The sequence below is a fragment of the Bombus vosnesenskii genome, unplaced genomic scaffold, assembly GCF_011952255.1.
Source record: "Bombus vosnesenskii isolate JDL3184/JDL3185 unplaced genomic scaffold, Bvos_JDL3184-5_v1.1 scf7180000016273, whole genome shotgun sequence".
In the NCBI taxonomy this organism is placed as follows: Eukaryota; Metazoa; Arthropoda; class Insecta; order Hymenoptera; family Apidae; genus Bombus; species Bombus vosnesenskii.
The window spans coordinates 1604733-1630016 of record NW_022884342.1 but is presented as its reverse complement, the minus strand read 5'-3'; the positions used below and the strand labels follow the sequence as shown (position 1 = coordinate 1630016).

General features: G+C 45.5%; 1 protein-coding gene across 3 annotated transcripts in view; it reads left to right on the top strand.

The window, feature by feature from the left end:
• Positions 1–25284, top strand: part of LOC117242304 — a 252371-nt gene that overhangs the window by 110917 nt on the left and 116170 nt on the right. For all 3 annotated transcript variants that reach the window (XM_033508846.1, XM_033508845.1, XM_033508847.1), the window contains one exon: positions 18594–18751. In XM_033508846.1, the coding sequence (XP_033364737.1) occupies positions 18664–18751 (88 nt within the window). In that variant the 5' untranslated portion in view covers positions 18594–18663. The remainder of the gene's footprint in view (positions 1–18593; positions 18752–25284) is intronic.

The window sequence follows — 25284 nt, the reverse complement described above, 5'->3', positions numbered from 1 at the left end:
ATTAAGAGGGCATCGAGGTATCATCGAGTAGCCATAAAGGATCCATTAATTTCGAGTCCCCCTTTCTTCGAGGGATCCGCGAGCGTGTAAACGTGTAACGATCGAGGCGGGTTTGCTACAAGGGTCGGTCGAAACTGAATCTCGCACGCGTCGAATGGTCGCGATCGTAATTCGCAAACCTGTCACTGTATTCCAATCCGTTCGAAATACGAGCAACTGGATCGAGCGTAGCAAGATACGTGGCTTCGGTCGCTACGAAAAAAAAAAAGAAAAAAAAGAAAAAAAAAGGATGGGGAGCGGGTAGAATAGAAAGATGAAGCGAGAACTCGCTCGGCATCCAAACAGCGAAATCAGCTTACCCCTATGGCAACAAATCTGACTTTGCAGATCGCGATGCCGCGCGATTCGTCGATTTACAGGGAATATTCGCCAAGTGGCTACTTTCGCGAATATTTCGGCCATTGGAAAATCACCACCTCATATGGGCGGAGCTTTCGAATGCATCGAAAGTATTTTCATCAGGCCGTGCGAATCGGCCCAGCCATCGAACATCCCTTAATTTCAGATGGAAATATCGGTTCCGTAGTCGCGGATCGTTGAAATGTGATTTCGAGCAGGGCGAGCGGTTTTTATCGCGGCCAGTTCGCGTGGAAATTGCACGATCTACGTCTGCGTTTTACTGCGCAGATTTGGCCGTCAGCCGCTAGGGAAAAAAACTACGAGGAAGCTCGGCGCAAACGACCCCCGTTTCCTGTCGTAAATTCGTGTTCTTTAATCGCTTAACTTAACCTTCTAAATCGAGCATTTCTATCGCGAACAGGATGCAAGGAAATGGTAACTAACCGGTAAGGTTTCTTTGTAACAGACAGATTCCTTGAAACTGGATGAATGAAAAAGGGGAATGTATCGGCGAAGGAAGAAACGCGACGAATAACAGCGAATAACGTTGAGAACGTGAAAATCCGCGACAGCCGGAAGAAGCGTATAATGTCGGCCCATTTTATTTCACAGGAAATAAAGTCGAAATAGAATTTAACGGTACCCGGGATCATTATAAAACGAAGAAAGCAGAGGGGCAGGGGCACCGGTGAAAACGGCGAGGCGCAGGGCTAGGCGGACAGAGGGAAGAAGCGAATCTGGTTTGTGGGACAGCGGACGCGACGGTTGCGACGCAAAAGGATGAAACAAGAAAGATCGAATAAGCGGGAAGTAAGGCGCGAAAGCGAGTCGTCGGAAAAAGCCGCAGGCGAAACAGAGTGGCGGCTAAAATAATTTAATAAGTCTTTTCGGTGACGCTTAAAACGAAAACAAAGACGCCGTGACGAGTCTTCCTTCGAGGAAAGATTTTTCTTGTTTGCGGGAAAGTCGTGTTAATATCCCGCGTAACGGACCCTCCGGACAGTCGCGGCTAAATTTCAATTTCAGAATACCATTCGGTTCCTACGAATCGATTATTTGAAAAAACACTCCAGTTCGGATTAGACGCTTTGCAAAGTTTCGCCGAAAGTAAACGGTATTAGTTCAATTATATACGTAAGAGAATATTGGGTATAAAATCACGTGGCATCGTGTGACAAAAGATAAAAGAATAAAGGATTCTTCCTTTTTCACTATCTAAAAGATCGCTTTTCTGAGCGACAAACAATACGTTTGTTACTATCGTTCGTTTTACGTATAAACGATCCCATCGTTTATAACTCTTCCAATATATCATCGATCTTTCGATCTTAATTTCAACAGCTTAGGAATAACAAGAAATTGGAAATAAATCAGCCAGCAACGGCGTTCGCTCGGTGTCCTCGGACACTGGGATTGGACGCGCCGTCCACGGGCTCTTTATTTAGACGTGGTTCATCGTAGTTCATCATGGCTTATTGAATTTCCGTGCCAATCGATAGCGCAAACCCTTGACCGGCGTTGCCGAGACAATGCCAAGAGGAAGGGGACTACCGGTCGCCTCTGGAGAACACCGAAGAAGAGAGAAACAATAACGAAATAGGAGATCTCGCGAGAAGAGAAAGAATCGAGGCGTGTAGACGAAGGACGAGGGGATCGGGCAGAGATAGAGATGGAAGTAAGAGATGGACGGAGGAAAGCAAGCAGATTTATCGAGCACGGTTAAAAAGTTGCGGTGGCGTCGTTTTCGTTGGCGTCGCATCCGTTCGTTCTTCGTCCCCTTGCAGAACATGCTGCGGTCTCGAAACGAGATAACAACGCGCAAAAGGGATTCCCCGAGATTACCCTCCGGACAGATAAGGATTTCGAGCGGCGATAAACCGGTTCGAGACAGCGTCCATCGGTCTTGGACGTTTCGTATCAGTTTCCTCCTGGCAACTGGTCGAAACCACGGCGCCAATGCATTTGTCGATGACTCGCTGAGAGAAAGCCAGCGGAAACGGGGATAGGTTGCTGGGAATGGATCGTGGGAATGAACGTTTAGACATTTGCTACGAGAACGGGCCTCCTTCGCAGTTCTCCGGACGAAACGTTCTCTCGTATCACCGTTCGATCCTCTGGAAAAACGATACAACGTAGAGTTTCAGCGAGTTGGGTGATAAACGGTCGGAAAATATGACTGGGGGTAACAGTTGCGCCTTGATAAAGTCGAGGTGTCAATGGAAACGGGTTTCGATAGAGGGTTGAATAGCAGGATCCGCTGGTGCGTGCTAAATCATGTTTAATATCGCTGCAGGATGGCTCGCCGACAAGATAGATTTCGGACATTTTTAGCGGGACGGCCGCCGTTCGCTCTTCTTTTATACATATTTTCTCTCGAACGTGATTTCTGCGAGGAGATTCAATTTCCCGCGTTGACAAGGGTGCTTCTGCTGCTCCTTCGGAAAATTTGTGTGCCCGCTGGAAACGCGATTCCAATTGCGACGTAAACTCCCCGCTCTGTCTGTCGGTCGTTACAAGATCCGGGTAATTGACAACGGGACAGACTCGCCGGAGATAAGGAGAAGCTTCCGCGATCCCTTTTCCTTTTCGAGGACGTTAATGGGATTTGCAAATGCGTCAAACGCGAAGGGTCGCGTTTCCCTGCTCGTCTCCAAATTTAACAGTCGGAAAATGAATATCGCTACGGCGGCTGAGCTTGGTGAATTTCGTTCAAAAAATCGCATACTCGTGAAGGAGCCAGAGACGCGGTGCTGTACGTAGAAGGATGGTGTACGTACGTATGTGTTCGCATTGGTTTCACGTCGGATTAGAGTGGCACAATTTCTGAAGTGTGTACGTTCGGCGAACGAAGGCAACGCGGAGTTTGGAGCGAGCCAACGCCAAACTCCGTTTCTCCCAATTATTGTAAGGATTTGAGTTTCGCGACAAAGCCGCAATTCGCTTTCGCCGAGAGCTTCGTGCCGTGACACGATCGCCGTACAATATCTACGTTGTCGTTGTTGGCGAAGAACGGACAAAAGGAGAGAGGTCGTGATTTGTTAGCGCCACGAGATACGACAATTGTCCTTCGGATTAACAGCTTGTCGAGTAGTTTTTGTTATCGATCACTCGCCGCCGGCCGGGCATTTATCAGGCTGGAGTAATTCTCGCGTTGCCTATCCACCAGAAGAGTTTCCATCTTGATTTTTGGTGTAAATGTCGCCTCGCCGACCGCGATAACCGTTGATTTATCCCCAGTCGGGTAATAAAGATATCGGGCCGCGGGAAATTACAGCAGTCCCTTGCTGTTTGTTACTGGGAAGTTCGTGCCCTTGCCATTTTTTCTCCTACGGATGAACGATTGTAGCACGGACAAGGGACGAAGGAAAGAGGTAGGAAATTACGTAAGAGGTAGGAAATGGAGATCTTGGAAAATTAGAGGCGAAACGTTCGACGCTAATTTCTGGAAAACATTTGATTAGAAGCAGAGACGCGACTTGTTAAATCGATGTTCGATATTTACTCCGTGTTACATGCTACGATGTGGACGATAATAACAAAGTAGTAAGAGTAATAATAAATTGTTAAATAAGTTGTTGGAAAGCCACATCGATCGATTCCATAAATTGAAATGTAGAGAAAAATGAAAAGTTGCGAACACTGTCCTTTTAATCTTAGAATCTACTATTATTTGTGCTGTCGTCTTGTTAGAATAAACGAAAATACGTAAATGCATGGCGATTTATGGGAATCTGTACTTAACAAAATCCGCGCTATACCTCGTCGAACGGATGAGGTGAAACCGCGAGGGAATCGTTGGGACGTACGAAATTACGCAGTCATGGCCGGGCATCGTCTTTTCCACGCACGTAACTGGCGGAAAGTCACAAGAGAGAATGAAAATCCGCGACAGCCGGGATTCGATGAGAGAGACTAGGGCGGTGGAGGAAAGGGACAGAAAGGCGGTTCGAACGATCGAACGATCGAACGGTTGGAAAAGAAGGAAAACGGCCGCCGCGCGTAGCCCGCAATATGGAATCTGACGGAGACGTTTGTTAAATGACTTCGGCGCCGGTGCAGGCAGATGATAGATGAGGACGCGACTGCTTCTCCATCGGCCGGTAACCTGGAAAAACGGCGCCGCCCTTGCACGGAATCCAATAAAACGAGACCGCGTGCCAGCAGCTATACAGGTTCGATCGGCCGCGTAGGAAATAAAGGATCGAGATAAAACCGCCCCCGACGTGCAGTAGCACGTACACGTCGACTTGGTCAACGTGGAGTGTCCTTGGAACAATTATTTTTACCGTAGATCCAGGACACGCCAGGGACCGTTTTGATCGTTTATTGTATCCAACTTTTCGAATCGCGGAATTCGCCGAGGATCTAATCGGATTAGCCGATCGATTTCGTTGTCGTTTCAAATTTATTCGTTCGCGTATTCGGTATCGAGTTTGCGAATCAAAGTGACCGGGGATATAAAAGTGCTGTGTAATGGCAGTTTGAAGTGATTCTTCGTACAGATAAGATAGAAATTGACAAAAATATGTAGAAATTGTATTTATCGGGGAACAGCGACAGGATATTTGGTCGAATTTCTTCGGGGTGTGCGCGAACGACGGGCTTTCACGGTTATTCGTTTTGTTTTACCGCGCACGAGAGAGCACATCGGCAGAAAAGGGGGAAGAAAACGATGGTGAGGAATGGCGGCGCGCGGTGTAGCGGCAAGACTGGAGAGCAATTCTCTTGACAATTTGGCCTGGCGGTTCGCCAGCAGAGGCCAGTCGATTCAACTAATCTAAGTTGCTTAGCACGACTTGGTTCGTCTCCTTCCACCATCGCCACCGCCGCCACCAACCCCTGACCATCCTTCGCTACTTCGACTTGTTAGCTCTACGTCTATCCTTTCTCTCACTCTCTCCCTCTCCCTCTCCCTCTCCCTCTCTTCTCTTCGAGACTTGCTTTTGTTTCACTGTCTCTCATCTCCGCTATCGCCCTTCCCCTCCCCCCATTCCTCCTTCCAGACTACAAGAAACCTCACGGGCTATGAATATAAATGCATCGATAAAAAAGTATTTGCACGCGTGTATCATACTCTGCCGCGGTTTCCCGGTATTTTCTTAGAAAATTACTGTCATTACTTTGCTCTTTCTCGAAGCTGTTTCTCGTTTCTCCACCTTCTTCTTTCGAAGCGTTTTCTTCGTTTATCGATGGAGTATCGATTAATCGACTGTAACGATTAAGTTTACGGTTTCAACGGACGCGTGTTCCGAATCATCAAATGTACGGAATGCGCCGGATCACATTTTTGTCAATTTCAAGGCAATCGAACAGCTAGAAGTCATTGACACGTCGCATGATCAATCTCCTAGGTACTCTTTCAGAAGCATTGTTCGGTTGAAAGGATTCATTCGCGTTTGAAACGTGCATTATGTAAAGGCGAGAAGAAGATAGTTAACATGACAGCGCAAGCAGAATCAACTTTGTTCGTAGATGTGAAACCTCTAGCCAATACTCGTCACTATTTTTACGATTGTATCGAATCTTGTTAAAATAAGTCAACGAGGTCTCCTCTTGCGCAACATTTTTATTCTCTTCTACACGCTGTTTGGACCACTGTTTCGCCATAATATCCAGTACGAGCTGACTCATCCGAGATCGCCGACGTAATTGCCAAAAAAAAGTTCTTACAAAAACATCTGCGGATAATGCTCTCTCGATAGCGCCGTTATCCATCCGATACAGAACACGTAGTAGTTTCTATTAGGTTGTCCCAAAAGCTTCTTTCATTTTATGAGCAAATAATAGATGCGCAATATTTTCTTTTTTATATTATTCTATCGAATTACGTATGAACCATTTTACTCTATTTCTGTTATTACGATCATACGTAGTGCGATAAAATAATGTGAAACTATAAAACTGTAAAAAATGTTACGCATCCATTATTTCCTTATAAAAGGGGGGGGGGGAACTTTTACTTATCAAAGATAATCGATCAAAATGATATTCCTTTGCCTAGTCGTTTTCTCACTTTGTGCAGTATTAATGTCGCAATGGAAACGAATAGTTGGAAATGGAAGTATAAACCGGTACGCGAGAATCGTAATCGGCGAAGCAATTCGCTTTTAATTCGATGAATGTTTGAACAGCGTCAGTCGAAACTCAGGAGACGCGTAAAACAGCGAACGACTAGAGGAAACAGGCTGCAGTTCATTAGGAAGTGAGGGCATTACGACCCTCGACGTGGGCCGGCGCGGCACCGCGCGGCACGGCGGCGTAACCCATATCACCGGCATAGCTAATTGAAAGCAGATTCGCTAGTTAGTGCAGGTGCGTGCTCAAAAGGTGATACGTCGGAGGTATGTCGGCGTAACACGACACCGGGGAAACTCGCTCGGTGTTTCGTAGTCCCTGCGCACTTTAAGGCAACTCCCGTGTCACGAGCCGGGTACCCTGTGCCGCGCCTCGAGTCCCAAGCTACGATGCCCAAGGTGGCTCGCAACTGTTATAACTCGAATAAGTTTGCGACCAAGATCCTTCCGTCGCTCGAGCCACGTCTTACCTCCTCCCGGAGCCCCACACCCGTCGACGCGCCACCGAGAGCTCGTAACTCGCGGCAAAACGCAATTCCTTGAAAGGTAATTGGCTGCCGCGTGGAATTGCCCTCGCCTTCTCGTTTCTCTCGCTGCTTGAAGCTTCATCGATTCAAATTCAACTTGGATTCTTTTTCGAATAGCTGCACCGACCGTACCGAAGGTATATTCGCCGATTCGCCGATTCGCCATTACCAACGTGATTTTAACGATTCTCAAAGGCGACGATATTAATCGAGAATGGAAGATTGGTCGGTTTGGAGACGGATAGAAAAGAATGTTGCAAATCGTAGTTGGTAGTCGTAGTCTATTAGCAATTCGCGTGCCTCATTTCCGCAGCTTACAGTTTACGAGGGTTTTATTGGCGTGTCGCCAACGGAGCGACTAGATATCTTTTGGCTGTTGCATCATCGATGAGACACGGCGTTGTTATAATGGTATAATGAAAATTTGCATTAATATATTTTAATCGTGTTACCGTTAACCCTTCTTGTTTCGGCGGGCGATATTTTCATCGACGTCGTTCGAACGGAAGACGAATCGGAAATAATGAGAAATTTATAAACGCGTGGAAATACCGCGCGTATTGAATTTTTGCCGGAGAACGCGAGCCCGCTTTAATGGGCCGGCCAGCGCGAAAATATTCGCTGCCGGGGACAAGAGACGGTGCTCGCGTCTCCTTTAATTAACAGCGCTAATGAAAATGCCCGTTGACGGCAGATGTCAGGAATTCCGATAGGTCAACGAACTCGCGTCGGACGGGAGGCAGGCTGTAGCGCCGCGAAATTATTCCGCACGAGGATAAATAATGATCCTAAACGTCTTGCCTAGTCCCGGTTACTGCACTCGATCTCGAACTTGACGAGCAATAATCGGCTCCTCTCGGCCCCCTCCTCTCTTTCCCCGACGTTCGTGCATGCGGAATTCCTAACTGCCGTGGCACACACACGCACTCAAATATCCGAGATACGCGTGCGGCGGGGCTCGGTTTCGCGCCGAACTGTTGGAACCTGAACAGTCGGTCCTGGAATTTCAGGCTGCCGAAGCACTCCGTCGACTCCTCGAACGCAGCTACGCGGACTCGGCTTCGTGGCTACGCAAGCGTATACGGACGTCTCTTCTATCTTCCTAAGCTAGATATCGAAGAGACGATTCGGATAACAAAGAGGTCGAAACGAATTGTCGAAAACCGTGTTATTTTCAATCGATAAAATTACTTTAGCTTAATTGCTTCTTTCGTAACTACAGTCAAACACGATAATACGACCGGTTGCAACGAAGGGGTCCCTTAAATTCTAAATAGAAAGGTCACTCGTAAAATTAATAATCAGCCTAAATATTTTATAGATCGACGATTGTATGTTTGAAGGAAAGAAGGGGGAACGAAGTAAAAGGGGGTGGCGTAGGATCGCTGCGTGGATGGCGAACACATAGGAGATGGAACAGGGTTGGCTCGGGCTCGGGCTGACTGGTTATCTCTTCAGCTGGTGGCGGCGCTATCGGCGCGCAAGCACCCTCGTCCCTGGAAGGAGCTCTCCCGTGTTAACTGCTTGACAAACTAAGTTAACGTTTCTTACGTTGTAATTGGCTCCACGCGGCACACGGAATTGTGTAAGCCACGACGACGACTACGACGACTACGACGACGAGTACGACGACGACTACGATGATGACGAGAACGAAGACGACGACGACGACGACGACGACGACGACTAGGAAGACGATGACGAAGATGAGAGAAGGAGGATGCGGCTGGGACGAGCGAGGGGATGATATTGTTGGCGTTACACCGGTTACCGCGTCGATTCAATTCGAGGAATCTTAAGGGGGGGGGGGGGATGCTGGAGTCACGGAAAGCGTTGAAGGGAGTTTGACTCTCGATGCGTGTGGCAAATTGTCGTGAATTCGGCTTCGTTGTTCCTCTGTCGCGTTGCTCCCCTACCATCTTCGTCGTCCTCCTCGAATTCCGGTAATTTTGGGAAAGACAACAAAGAGGTATGTTAATTGCTACCGAGAGCGAGGGATGCGATAATTGGTGGCAGATATCAGGGACTACGACGGAACGCTTTTCCAAGCTAGCGTCTCCATGGAAATTCGATCTATGCACGTCCCAACGAGCATCGGATCTTCGCTGATTTCGTCTTTACTCGCGCATTCGCGATTAAACGAATTGGCGAGTCGTCGACTCGATACGGTTTCCAATTTTACTCTGTACTCGTTAAATACATGCATGACGATCCACTCGCTGGTTAACTCAAAAACGATATCGTTAGTCATTCGTATCGAGAGCAATTGTTCCTTTGATAAAGAAAGTTGAGTGTCACGTTTTGTGCGAATCGATAAGAATCAATGTATCGAGTGAGTAAGCGTCCAAATAGAAGAAAGAAATTCGATGTTTGATATTTTGATATTTATTATATTTTCATACGTTATGTCCATTCTGTGCTAACTCTCGCACAAATGCGTAGAAACTCTACTTGTTGTACATTGACTGGCAGTTAACAGTTAGCAAGAAGATGCCGCTGTTGCCTTGTTCCTGATATACATTTTCTTGGTTTCGGGTTTCCTCGTGCAAAAGGAAAGATCGCCCACGTCGAGGAAACCACTGGCGCCTCATTTCGTTATCCTTTTTCCTCCGTCGTCATCTGTACGCGTTGACGATAATAACCGACGAACCAGCGGAACGGCGCAAATCTTCGATCTCGTTTGGCAAATGGCCGATCTCTGGGCCCCCGGTACGTTTGCCAGTCGGAACAAAAGAAGTCTCTTCGACGTGTGTTCCTAGCCGCGAATCCGTAGAAATGTTCACTCCCCCGTAGTGTGGCCGCATTGTTCCTCAGCCAGGCGTTCCTCTTCCAACATGCTCTTTCTTACATCAGCTTTTTGCTTCTCGTCTTCCGCTTCTTACCGAACCTTCCGAGAACCGTGTTCTCTCCTTCCCGACGAGAAATCGATGCCGGAGCAACTTCATATCTACGGCTTTTACAATTGCTGCTCCTTCTTATTCCGCTGGCTTCGATCGAGACTGTAATCGCAATTTATTCGCTTAGTTTTCGTAATGTCTTAAGAAGCTTGAAGAATAATCGATGGTTTGATTCTTGTATTCGCCGTTTCTTAGTCTGTTATCGGTTTTTATTATTGGTTTACACATAATCTAATAAAATAATCTGATAAATATTAGGGTATAATCTAATTTAATGCTAGTTGCGAAATTTCGTTGACGCGTATCGTGTTTCGTTACCATGACGGATTGCAACAAAATATCTACTACAAATCGTGTTTCGTTTCCTGTGCTGTCTCACAACATATTTATTAATCCAATATACTTCTGTTATAACTGTCTGGAATTTGTTCCCCTTCTGTATATCAATCACGTCAGTTACAGTCAGATCGTTTCATAAGATAATGTGAAATAAGATAATTCGTAAAAATAAAGTCAAATAGAATCTGTTCAGTTGACGAATTATAGTCAACGATCAGAAATATTCCGAGTAACGATACGAAATGGTATAGAAGCGGAACGGAATGACGTATGTCAGGGTAAGAAAGACTTCTTCTAAGAAAGAAATTAAAATATATAATAGTATATAACAACAGAGCATTTAAGTTGTAATGTAGACAGGACTTGTTATATACCGATAGAATCAATAAATTTACATGTAAATTAATCTGCAAGTGTTACCCGCGCGTGACATCGATGGAAAACATGTTAAACGTCAACCTGGAACATCGGAACTCGTTGTGTCCATCTGTCCGGCTGTTTTCGCAATCCGTAACTCATGATTTTTCTACGGCGTTCTCCGTGCTGTTCGTGGCCACCCGCTCTATTTCCTACTTCGCTCCGCCATTCGACATTACATTTCACTTGGCCTGGCTAGAGGAGCGTCTTCCATTTCCCACTCCTTCCACGGTGTAACCAGTTTTCCTTTCCATTCGAAAACGATTTACCGAGCCACCGGTATCCTGCCAGCTCGGCGACTGGCCCACCTCGAGATTCCGCGATATTACGAAATATGACGGGAACACCGGGAACCATGGATGGGGCGGGGGATGCAGGGCAACGGGTCGGGGGTGTAATTTGACAGGATCACCGAGCAGCGACACGCTGGAAAATTTTTCACCAAGTAGAATTCCATTGTTTGCGGCCGAGCGTTCCTCGTTCTCGTTGTCCCTTCTCTACGATCACCTTCGTCTCTATTTTCCACCATCCCCTTCTTTCCCTTCCCCCTCTTTTCACCTTCTTGCGAGCAGAATACGCGTAGAGTTTCGACTCGACAATCTCGTTTGATAAATTCTCCGTCACCCAGGATAGGATGGGCCGCTCATAACTTGCATGGCGCGGACATTTTTTCGGAAATTAAACGGCATTGTTCGATGCTCTTCGTCCTTTTGCCGCTTCTCTTTCCATCTGTTTCGCGCGTTGCTGTCCCCGGGCTGGAATAATCGTTTCCTTTTTTCATGAAAATTTCTACTTAATGGATGAAAATTTTATTACGATAAAATAGTACGATGTGGAGAATGAGAATATGTTGGAGAGTGTCGAGAGTGTTGTGAAATTCGACGTATTAAAGACACGGAAATATATTTTTCTGGCCTGCGCTACTAATAGGGAGGGATGGTGCGGAAAAGGGCATAGCTCAGTCGGGGAAAACCTTTTAACGGTACGCTGTAGAAGACGCATCAAACACTATACACTGTTCTGTTGCGGATTATTCAGCTTAAAGCGAATTATATACCTTGTACTTTGGATATGCATCGCTGATTATTTATCCATAGCGAATATGAAAGGATGTGAAAGATGAAAGTTTGAATATTTACACTAGTCGAATTCACCTCGCTAGTTTTTAAAATATCGCTAGTTCGCTATTGTGTGATTCTTAGAATTGAGCTAATAGATTTAGCCGTTGCAGAAGAATCTTAAACAGTTATTCGCTTGTTCTATACAAAATGAAGATTCGTCATCAACGTCTTTCACTACCGATGAATCCGTAATTCGCGTCTAAAGTGTAGAATCTAAATTCGCCATAACAACTGACTAAAAGAAAATCCAACGGAATATACGAACTCTATTCATTCCTCTAGACTTTGGACCGATAAGAGATCTCGTGATAACGAAAAACAGGAAACTTTTAATAATTCACGTTCGCGGTTGGGCCCCATTCGCCCCAACGATTCGTTCTTCCCTTTCGCTGGTTGGTCGTTCCTCTCGTTTCCGACAGATACAAGCGAGATGAGTTTCGCGCTAATTCGAAAGACGAGATACGCCCCGAGGCCGCTCTAATCTCGTTCGTGCCGCGTTCGCAGTATTGCGATGAAAGGCGTACCTTAATTTTCGCCGTTCGTTCACGGCACGGAAACGTCGACGACGGGAAAAAATCTCTGTTGAAATACGATGGATGGTAATGAGTCCGGCGTTCCGTGGCGACGCTTCGAACTCCACGGATTTCCAAAGTTATTCGAGAATTTTCTTTGTTCGACCTCCATCAACCGTTCCTCTCTCGCCAAACGGGATCGCCTTACAATTCCGCGAGCTCCGTCTTTGATTCCTTGGCCCTCGGAATAATACCTTAATTGAGACGTCCGTTCGCCGTCTTTCGCCGATGCAAATACCGGATTGATACGTTTTGCCAGGAAAATTACCATTTTCTATGTCGTATTGTCAGTAATGCGATGTTATTGTGTTACCGTGCAGAGATTCTCACGCGATGGGTTGAAGATCGTAGCGGTGTAAGTTAACGTCTCGAGAATTTGATTTTAATCAAGTACTTCGATGCTTACAAGTACCATTTTTTCCACTTCGTGGTTCATTAAATTGTAACTTCTACACCGCGCCGACACGCTTTCATGACTCGAAAAGATATAATGAAATTTTTATAATACTACACGTAGAACACCGTATTACGAAAACTGACAATGGGCTGACTATTGTGACATATACTATATATTTCAAAAATTTTACACAGATCTTATAAAGATATCCCTCCCCCCCAAAAAAAGAAAAAAATGGGGATTCAACGTTTATTCTTTTCTCCTTTTGTTCCACTAGATAGTAAAAGCAATAACAAAAAAAGGAGCGAAGACTCGAAAATCAAATTTAAAGGGAAAAATTAATTATATCTCGTCCTAACTGGGGGAAAGAAGCGTTCATAGATTCTCCATTTGATAGTCGGTAAAATTAACTTGCGCGCAAAGTTTTCAGTTGCTAATAGAGATTCAATATCTATACTTTGTAAAGTTTTGGAAGAACTGTGCTAGAATCATGGTTCGAATCGATGTGTTCGTCCGCGTCTCGACTGGTATCTCGCATTTCCGCTGCATTTCGCACCGAAGAAGTTCGAAAACCTTCTTCGAGACTGTCCGCGATAGGGCCGACGCCTGGATAAAAGTGCGCGGTTAGTTTGTCCACGGTCGCCACCTCGTCGACCTTTCACCGTTTCACGTCCAGTCTTCGCAGAATCGCGCGGAACAAAGAGACGAAAAGCTGCTGTGAATTTCGAGACCGCCCGAGCTTTGAAACGCGTTTGTCAGTCGCAGCCAAGGTCCGTGTCGCGAGGGAAACCTAGACGCTCTATTTTTGGTCGATCGACGACGGATGATTCGACGGAGAAATCGTTTCCGGCGAGACGAGCGTCGCCAGGGGAGCAGCGAGGTCTCGAGCGTCTTTGGCTGCGATCAAAATTCACCAGGAGCTCTTCACCGTAATTCACCGTGACGACTGGAAGGCCTGGCTCACGCGAAGAAAACCTGAGAAAATCATCGTCGAGGACGTGCTCCTCGGCAAAAAGCTCAAATGTCAGGCGAATCCTTTTGTTCGCATACGTGTGCAGATAGCGGCGCACGCCGGCGACACGGTGCTGCGGGTTCATTTGTGCCGTGACAAGAAAGCCGGAGGAAGAGAGCAACGTACAGCTCGTTCAATAAGACTGGTACTGTTTGCAGGTTCGCTGTTAGGTAGTTTACGGAAAGAAATTTTTCCAAGATGATTTTCCACCCTCGAATGTGCTCAATTACGACGCTATAATTGGGAAGAAGGCTAGGGGGACTCGCGTTTATAAGAAGTTAATTTTTTTTAAGCAAAATTTCACTCTTTATATATCCTATTAAATGAATTCTTAATAACTGGGTTCATTTATCATTTATCTGAACGTCAACTACTATTGTTACCCTGCGAATGTTTATGCACTTACGGAAAATTTACATGTGCAATACGTGTAGATCGCACATGATCTACCGACATACGCAACATTTTCCAAGTAAGATACTCGTAATGATATCCAAAGAACGAGGCGAATCTCTATTCAGATTCCATATCTTCGCTTGCTTGCATAAAAATGTAAATTTTCATAAAAATCCACGATCTACGTATCATATGAAAAAAATGATAGGTAGTAGGGAAAAAACGGTAAATTCTTCCTATATGCACTACTCTTGTCGCTTGACAGATTCATATGAACGAAATTTTACCATATGCGCTTACTCCACTTTATCACGCGACACGATCAGTAGCTGTGGCCATCTAATAATTAATGTAGAATCGAAAATGCGTGTGAGATTGATAATCCATTACAATCGATCGAACGTTTCTCCCAGTTTTGTGTGGCACGTCTTATCCGTGTGGCGACACGGACCATGGAACTTTCCAACGGCTCCGTGATACAAAGCGCTACGCCGTAAAAGCGCAACACGACGTACCGTCGATCTGTCATCGATATCATCACGCTCATTCCGCCGAATTTCTCGGAAGAGCATACACGCGCCAGCCGCGGCGGCACATCTAATGAACGCACGCTAGTGGGGATATCGATGGGCAACGAAGGGAAGAATCAGTTCGATCGGAAAAATAAGGCCCACGACCACCAGCCTCCCCCTGGATCGCCCGGGACCTGTCGCCGTCCTATCGATACCTCAACCTGTCGCCGTCCTATCGATACCGATCGGCCACATCCGTATTTACGACTAGCAACGAGTGTCACGCCACGAGGCTAATCGTCGCTCGTGGTACTACAGTGTCGCAGACAGATCGTGTTATGGGATCGGCGAAATGTATACAATGTAGCGGCATAGTTGTCGTCAAGCAGCGAGTTCTAGAAACGTCGATTCGCCTTCGGTCCGTTATTTTATCTACACAAAGAAGCTGGCATACGTGATCATAGGCGCGAACGGTGGCGTGACCCGAGCGTGGTGGGGTCGTCTCCCAGAGAAGACAGAAGAAAAAATCGAAGGGACAATCAGTATCATTTGAGGATTCGAACGGAACGCGTCGAGAGATTCTGACGAATAAAATTAAAGTCGCTTAGTCTAACGAATACATCGAGAGATACGATAAAGTCGGGTCGAATTATTGCAACAAACTAATTGTACTCGTCGTGTTAAATCATTTGTGACGTTTTCGTGGCAATATTAAATATCGTTAAATATACAAGTTTACGTTGACCCTGTCAATTCAGTGTTAAACTCGTTTGAACTACCGCTACCTATCTTAAACGAAACAGGGGAACGACTAATTCGCGGCGTCGATTATCAGAATCGTAGCGAGAATTTACGCCTCTCGCTGACGCGTTTTCCTCGCGACCGCGCCTTTCCGCGAACGGTCGTAACAACGAGCGAGAGGAAACAGAGGAAGGGCTGGTTGGAAAAACAGTGTTTTGGCTCGAGGAATCCCTGGACGGCCCGTGAAACAGCCTGTAGCAAGAGGCAAGGAAAAAGAGAGGCAGGAATCGGACGATGGGGTGAGTCCGGTGGTGAAGGCGGTCGCAGAGAACGAGAGAATTTAATTTCTCGGTAACATTACACCTTAGGAGCCTTATTCCAGCGGCTTTGTGCGCCTCCAGGGGTGGCACAGAGAGACACTCGATCGCAGGACTCCATTTGCGGTTTAGCATAATGGAAATCCAACGCGCCCTCGGGGCCAACTCTCTTCTTCTCTTTCCGCTTTCTGCAGTGTCGAGCGAGCTACGCTTCCCGGCCAAGCTCTGTCTTCCGCGGAAAAATAAATAAGTTGAAGCAAACACCGACGCCCGACGACGCTTGATCTGTCTCGTGGACTCTCGAGATTACGATGGACCTGGTTTCTCCAGGCGCGTACAACGTTCGTCGATGGAGGGACGACGAGTGGCTCGCGAAATTAGGGTCAGGTAATCGTGGACCGTTTTCTTCTCCTTTTTCAAACAATTGCCCGTTATATTTGTATGAATGAGTTCTACACGAGGAAGTTTCGAGCGTTGTTTAGTGCGGAGTCACGGTACAACGTGAGTGTAAAACCCCTTTATTCGTCGTGCTAAAAGATTAAATAGAAAATTCCAAAATTCCAAAATTCCATCGGAGAGGTTTCTAAATCTTCGATACTATCGCTACTATGATGAATCGGAATTATTCGAAGCAGCTGATTCTTCTGATAATACATCGTTCGTAGCACGACATCGCGTTGTCTGCTGCGTCGCTTCCTTCCTTCGTTTCAGCTCATCGTGCAGACGCTATACAATCGCTATTATGATGTTTTTTTTTTTATTATTACATCATTATCGTTCTATTGTATTATTATCATCTACTTTTATCGATATCTAATGTCCGACTAATAGAATAAATTTGACCGTAAGTACGTAACATTTATTCCTATTGTCGGTTTCACGCACTTATGCTTTTGATATTTACGAATTTCCTTTTTACGCGGTCTTTTAGTAACAGACACGCAAGCTTCCTTCCTTCGTAACCGGCGTCGTTAAGGTCGACATTTTAATTTTAACAGCGACGAAGCCGCAATTGGCTCGGAGGGTCACTGTCGACGTTTCTCCCCGTTGCTGGAGCTTAATGACCCCTAATGATGAGTTAAAAATACCCGATCCCCGACCAAGATCGAGGCAGGTCGAGGCCGTGACGAATACAGGGGAAAGGTAACTGGTGAAAAATCAGCAGAGTATCGTCGTCGTGTGGAATCACGAGAAATGGTATTGAGGATTGCGAGAACGGTTTGCCATTGAAATTTGCGTGAAATGCTACGTAATTTATGGAGTAATGTTCATTACGCGAAATAAACGATCGCAATCGTTGATCGAAACAGAACTTTATTATATTTTAATTCGAATGACGATAATAACGGAGAAATTGCGACAGACGATTACTCGTCGTCGAAATATAACAAACAACCAACGAATATTCCGAGTTAATTGCTATTTAATTAATATGCAAATCACCGCGTGGCGAATCGGTCGTCTAGCAAGAGTTAACATTCGGTGTCGAAGGGAAAGAGAATGAACGGCGAATGCTCGAGCGAAGCGTGAATTTTTATGTCAGATCGTAGGAACTTTATATTTTATTGTCGCACCATTTCCAACTTCAACGTGATCGATTTATCGTCGCTGTATTATATCGCCGTATCATAGGAATCGTTAATTGGAGTTAGTTGTAGTGATTTAGACGAAAGAAACCCTTAACTTCTAAATGACATATCCTTTAATTTCTTTTCGGGCCGTGTTGGGGAGACCGGAAGTTCTATGACAGATAACACGTGAGGTAGGTCTATGGTACGAATGGTCCACGTTCAAAGAGACGAAACGATTCATGAAGAAACGAGTGGTAGTATATTGGTCGCGTTCGTTGGCCATTTATTGGCGACGATTGCCGGGATCTTCCAAAGATACGCAGGTAAAAGCGGGATGCTTTATTCTGCAGCGCGACCGAGATAACAAATTTTGATGCCTTAATGAACGCCGGATTAAATGTTCCGGCCTCATTAACTCGGCGGATCGGCGCGAAAAGCGAAGAAAAAGAGCTGGCCGTCTCGCCCGTAGGATATCGCCGGCTGAAAAAGAATTACACGGGTAATCACCTTGCAGCGCGGATAATTGCAATTGACGAACGGCACAAAGGGTTAACTTTCGCTTTGTCGGCGTCGAGAAAGCACGGCGCATAATGCACTGAAATTTGTTTCGATAACTCGCTTCCATTAGCAGGCAAATGGCTATGATGTACCTGTAGATACATAGTTGTCATTGTGGGTTCGATCGAAGAACAATTACAATCCCATTAGAGTAAAATAGTTTGGATTGGTTGCGCAGCGAAATAAGAACGCGTGCAAGATAAACTAAAGATAGCATCTTTTATTTGGAAATGAAATTAAACCGAGAACGATATTGGCGTTCTATTTTATTCAATTTAAGATTTAATCGACACACAGAAGCTTGATAAATTCGTCGATGGTATCGACCGGTGTTTGAATAAAATAGGATCTCATTTTCGAAATCGCAGCTTTTAGAACCATCCGACATGCATTTCCCTCGATGCTTCGTAACAAAATCAAGAGGTAATGGTTTTAGAACCATGATTATGACCATGAGTTAGAGAGTATCAAATATTTATCATTTAATCTACTCCAGTAGTAACCGTAATCAGGAATATCTAATCTAATTTGCAATTACATATGCGATTGTCATCTTAATATCGTTTATCGGTACATCGAATTATCTCTCTGTCTTAACTCTTGGCGAAATCTTTACGTCGTTATTGTTTGATTTTTCAGTAGATATACATGGGATCGGCTTAAACGACGCAACGAGTCGTCCGACCAATTCTCGTCGACAATTTCTTATCATTCATCTTCCCCTTTCTTTTCTCTTTTTCCAGGGAGGCTGTGATGAGGGAAGCCGGTTAAAGGACCCTGTGTCGCGCAGGCGCCGGTAGGAGTACAGGAAAGATGCTGCCTTCCTCGAGAGCTTTATTAAGCCCGCTGCTGCTTCTAATCATCGCTGGAAGCACCGGTGCCTTCAGCTCCCGACAAGGAGGTAAGAAAACTCCGTTGGAAGATGTTTTGTCCTGAACAGCGGCAACAGCGATGGCGACGACGACGACGACGACGACGACGACGACGACGACGACGACGACGACGACGACGACGAGGACGTCGTCGCCGACGTCCCGCGTCCTTCGTCAATTTTCTGAAAGTTTCCCGGGTAAATCTGGTTAAGTCGTTGACCGAGTTTCCCCGTGGACCCCGGCTATCCTCGTTTCGACGAAGCAGTCGTCGTTCTCATCTCGCTCGAATTCTAGGCGTTTAACCATCCCGGCGTCGTTGAACGTTTCGCAACCGTCCGACCGGGATACTTGAAACGAAGATCGAGAACCTGTTGGATGACGACCCAGTTAGTCTCGTTTTTAAATTATGCGAGGCAAAAGGACGACGACCGTCGAGCCAAGTTCTCGGAATAATGGACGTCTCCCCGTTTCCTGTTGCGTTAACCCTAGGCGACGACCTCTTACCGCGCAATAAATATTCGCGCAACCAAGTGGCGACTGTTAAAAGAATGACAAGCCAAAGTTTGCCTTCTAGAATCATTCGTTCGTCGTCAGTTTTGTCGTTGTTAAAATGCTCGTGCAAATATCGAGCGAATCTGTTGTGCATGGAATTTCGTTACGTGCTGTTTCCTCCGTCTGTTGTAACGCTCTTCTTTCCTTTCCTTTTTGTTTGTAGAGGAAAATTTCAACGACTTATCGGCAACTTCTGTCCCAAATGCAAGATTTCTTCCACTTTCTGCGTGGAAGATCCACGCAGATCCGCGAACGATAATTTCGAAACGTGTAAAAGCGAGCTACATTTTAATTCGCTGTCGCGTACGCGAAGCTAAGTAGAATCCGGCGGACGCATAACCGTTTCATAACCGATTCGCAAGACAACGGTGGCGCAGCCTTAATGCAAAGTGGCGCCCTTTCTCGGAATTACCGAGGGGGACGGACCTGCTGCTGAATTTACACGACCTTATTTCGGAAAAGCTCGCGCAACGCGTGCCTCCTCTCTGATAAAGTACATTAACGGAACGCGCGCGTGCTCCACGCACCTCCATGCAACGTTTCCGTGTCTTGTGCTATTCGCGATCCCTTTTCATCCGCTGCTTCTCCGTTCGTTTTCTATTTCCTTTTGCTGTGCCCCTCTGTCTGACTTCTTCGTCCTGTCGCGTGACCGCTGTTATCCTCTGTCTCCCCAGTCGTTTGTCCGCGTTTCGCTTTGCTTACTCTCGCACAGAGAACACCTCTTAGTGACCATTTCCTAGATTAAGGTCACCTGGAGAGCAAATAGTTGTTAGAGGTAGAAAGAGGAACTCGTAGTTCCGGCTAACGTTCAACTTCCGCTGTATGAACCCGTGTATGTGTGTATGTGTGGAAAACTACGCGCGAAACACCATCGCATTTCAGAGATACCGAAGAGATACGGCTTCTCTCGCGACCAGGCAACCGGGAATTTCTGCGACCTCCCTCTCCATGTAAACCTCGTTGTTTTCCTTCTCTCTCTTCTTTGTACTCTGTTCGCTTTCCTCGTTCTCTCTCCCTTTGTCGGTGTCAGCTTTCGAAATGAGGGTGAGATACGTTTTCTAGCGTCACGAATGCCCGTTTCTGCCCGGAGACAAATTCGGTCATGTTTGGATCTCTCCTCTCCGCTTAAAAGGATTTCCAATTCAGATTGATTCTGTCGGATCATTTTATCGTATTTATACAAAGAATAGGAAAATGTTTGTTACAATGGAAGTCTATATCGTTAATGTTCGAACGACAGAAGAGAATCGACCGTGTGACGGAACTGTATGTGAAATTATTTCTGCAACTCTACCTATTTAGAATCGTGAGACTGTCTGGCAGCCTAGGTGAATGAGTCTGTCCTTAGACCAGCTAGCTGTGCAATAAAAGTACAGGTCACCGAGAGTGATGTTACTGCACTTACGTACCAAAGGTATTGTGTTCGTGTATCGTGCATATTATCGTCGAAACTCTGACAAATCTCATAATAGTATCGAACATCCAGCAACATAGTAGCGCGTCCTTCGAAATAAGTGCTGAAACTATGGTTTAAAAAAAGGATCTGGACTTCTCGATGAGAACTCTTGTATTACGTTCCAGCTTTCCTCTCGAGTATTCCGCGCAATGACCCTTGTAGTATCGTACACGAGCGATAAGCGAGTTTTTCGTTATATTTTCCTGTATCGGAACGAGCGGGGAAACGGAGGAAGAAGAAGAAAATCGTGAGCGACCGGTGTACGTGTCCTTACAGTTAACTATCGGCCAAGCTCCCTCGGTGACAATTTTCACAATTTTCTTCACAATTTTCCCCGCATCTGAAAATATCTTTCAATCGCAACGTGCAATTCGTACCGTTGCCGGATTACAGCTGCGCCCGCTGCCTCGTCGTGATTTTATTTCCGCGTGCGGCTCGCCCGAAAATGACGCCACTACCGTAACCCTTTAGACTCTACTAGGAGATGGCAGTTGCAGCCGCCCATTGACCCAGATCCCCGGCGGTGCACGAGCGGAATTTCGCGAAAAAATTCTCGCCGGGGCAAGACCTCGACCCCTTCGTGAATTAGGGTCGTTGAAAAGGGTGGTAACGTTTTTCAGTCACGCTCGAAACCTTTTTCTTCGACTATACTCGAGGAAAGTCGATGGTTGATCGACTCTAAATTTGCATCTGCGTTTCTCTCGTGACTCGACGTTAGAAGGTTGGCAGACCGCCAGATATATATCCAGTAGAGTAAAACGATCGGCCTAATCGCGGGGCAAATAACGTTATTAGATCTGTCTTGCGCGATTTTATAAGTCACAAATCGAGAATTCGTTAGTTTTTCTTTCCTATATTTTCTCAAAGCGATGGTAATAAGTTTGGTAAAGATTTCCCCCTTGATTCGCCAATGAATTCAATCGCATGCTTTTTACCTAAATCGTAAAACGAATTCTTACGTGGAAATAGTGTCCTTACCGATCACCGTTCTGTGTTTGAAAATACACATTGTACGACGAGTAGACGATTTCGAGTATGTATATTTCAAGAACAAAGGGGGAAATTTTAGAAACAAAAGGGAAAGATTTTTACGAGCTAACAATAAGAGGTTCAGTGCCATCTGCGAGGACGTGCAAGCTGTCCTCAGCGTCTAATATAGAACCGACAATGGATATACCAGGAATACTCGGTTCAGCGAGTCGTTGTTTCGAGAGCTAGTGGCGCGATGACTCCTGACGTGTAGTGTCGGAAGGTTTTCGTTTTCCTTTAATCCTGTTCACTTGTACTGCGTCTGCCAAATTGCGCGAACGAAGACACGAGCATTAACCCTTGCTACACAATAGTATGTGCAAATGTCGTTGGAGCCGAAGATATTCGCGTAGCTTCTATTTGAAAAAAAAAAAAAAAAAAAAAAGGAAAGAATGTACAACGAACGTTAAGATGCAGTGAAAATAAAAACGAAATCTCTACTAGGAGGAACATTGCGTGGAAGAGGTTTCTAATTGATCCTTTAAATATGACTGTCGTTGATTCGAGACATGAGAATAGTTCATTGATGATTCTATTTGACGTTGTATTTAGCTTTGTAAATCTTCTTTCTATTTGGCATAGGAAATTTACAAAAACTTGCCCGTACTTAAGGGCTGAGTCGAGAAAATGGACGAATCTCGCGAAATGCGTCGCAGAGAGAAAGAGAGAGAGAGAGATAGTCAATGACCCGAGTTGAGTCCGGAAAAACCAGTTTAAATTGATTTTCTTTTTTTCCCCTTTTTTTTTATAAATGTATTGGATGATACTGCAGAATAAATTTCCATTCAGCGGTGGTTTCAGGGATGGTTGCTCGTTACGGTATTTTTGATCGGTTGATGATTGTTAAATTACACAGAGAGAGATCGGTGATGGTCGAGAACCGGATACGATAATAAATAAAACCCACGTTGAAAAGTTATTTACTCTTTTCATTTTGAATCCGTTTTCATCTTTTATGCGTTTTCATACTTTATTGGAAAAATCGGATTCTGCCACCATAATTCTACCGTTATACTAGAACGTTCAACTAATTGAATACTTATATCGCTGTCAATTTATTAAACTAATATATCGCCGTAAATAGCTACCGCGTAATTCATATCGGAGTACATATATAGTGCAGTTTAAGCTTCAAAAGTAAACTGAATTCATTGCCCGTGGCGTATTTAATATTAGTAGGCGATCGCGTTACACCGCTTTTCACACAATAGAAGTATGTAAATACATATATTCCCGTGACCCACTCATTCGTTTTTGTATCTTTCTACTCGCGGTCGCTTCGAAATCTCACAGTGCGATGGATCGCTGTATTTACTTTCATACAGATTATAATATCGCGATACGTGTGCAAAGAAAGAAAAGTGTTTACGATATTAGAGTACTGTTTAAGACGATTTTGCAAGGAAACGTCCCTTATCGGCAGACGCATCCAAATTTCTCTTAGTAACTGTGCCTTACAGTAAAATGCGAACCGATTTTGCCCTTTGAAAAAATGAAACGTCCTCGTCATCGTAACCAAAATGTCGCACAGATATCTTACTGCTTCGAAAGCATCGAGCGAAACGAAAAATACGGCCGAAACGACTCGATGAATTGGCGCATGGGTCATAAAGCGATCCCTCTCGAAACGCAGCGTCTCCCTGTTTGAGTGCTAATCAACGTTCCCGTTTAAATTCAGGGCTGTCATGTGCGAAACGGCTGAACGCGCAGTTTCGATTCATCGACTCGGCCTCGATCGGGTCGCGGGGGCGGAGATCCCTTGAATTCCGGTCGAGCGTCGAAAAAGGGCGGGAAATGGAAACGCGCGGAAAAGTAGACCGATGCCTGGCGACACGTGCTAAACGGCAATAAGGCTGCGTTTCTGTCGATCGCGCGATACCGTTTGCGTATCGTAAATCCCGTATTATGCTGGCCGATTAAGGCAATTACCGAGAAACAGGATTGTGGAACAATGAACCTCGCCGATTGCTCTATCGTGCCGACATGCTCCACACGCCATTCCGTGAAAATTTGTCGCGTTTGTCTGCTAAATTTCCGCCGAGTGTAATAACGTTGTGTACTTGAAAACGGTGTTTGAGTCTGCTATTAGATCACGTTTACGATATTATCGGGAATAGTCGGTTAGTTTTGAAAAACAGAATTCGACGCTCTGACCGACTCGGCGACTAAATTTCATCGTCTTTGCTTTCGTTTACTATATTGCCTTTTAATACGTTTAATCATCGCACAGCGGTAAAATATGCAAAGTATTCGATGCTCGCGATAACGATGATCCAGCCGCCGGTGAACGAGGGTCAATAGTAGTTAATAGCGTTATTAACCTCGGAATTTTCAAAGAATATATGCATGACGATGACCAGAGTTTAACGAATAGGCGAAGGTTTTTTCAGAATCTGTTTACAAAATTCAGAGAAAATGTTCAAGTAGCGCTTTGATCTCTGACATCCAAAACGAACAGGTACCGATTGGAACGATTGATTCACGAGAACGAGTTTGTCCGATTTCGCTTCGAGATTCGTTTCGGTGACAAATAAAGTTTTTATCGAGTTTTCGCGACGATAAAGCTTGCCGGTATCGGACACTCGGGTGCATTTATTGGAAAGTTGTCGCGTGCGATGCGTGTTGCGATCGCGAAACATATCAAGGTTTTTGATGTCTTGGTTCGGAGCCTTATTCATGCGTCTGTTAAATAGAAGACGATCTACGAAATAGAGTTAACAACTCTACCGTACCGTTCAGAAACTACGTTAATCGATTTCATAAATCGAAGAGTACGGAAAAGTGTTTCAAGTACGTAATTTGTTCCTCGAGGATTGTACGTCGAACGCGCAGGTACCAATGAAATAAAGAAACTGATAAAACTTGGACTTGGTCACTTTACGTTCCGAGAGGCTGTTATTTTCGTGAAATTTCTACCAGCGTACGTTACACGCATGCGCTTCTCCATGGTTAAACCAACTCCAAGTAGTCCAATCCGTTAAACGGCATCAGGTTGCGAATAAAATAGCGACAGGTTAGAAATACATTGACGAAAGTTTCCACGGTTCTAATCTGGACGATGCCTTGTCCGAAAGGCAAGACACAGTGCGAAACCGTTCTAAGCCGTGGGGACCAGCTTTTGTCAATTTAAACCGTTTAAGCTGCAAGAACTCGGGACGCGAAAGGCGACACAACGAAACGAGCCGAGGCTTGCAATTACCACGCTCGTTTACGTCGGCGTACGCTTTAATAAAGCGAAGTATAATCGCGACGTACTGCGAGGTAAACCCAGGGAGGAACGAAAAAGAGAGAACGGAGGACAGACGTGTCGGGCCGAGTCACAGAAGTGGCCTCGTTCGAAAAGGATTCGTAATTAAGCGGCGGAGTACGACGGTTGTCCACGCGTCACGACGCATCGTCCGCCGTTTGTTCGCGCTTTGATCTTGACTGACGACGCGCGAGACGCACCCTGTCGAGAGATCGCGTTTATTCCCCACATAATTCCTTTTCGCGCTTATTGACCGACCACGGTTGAAAACGCGCCCG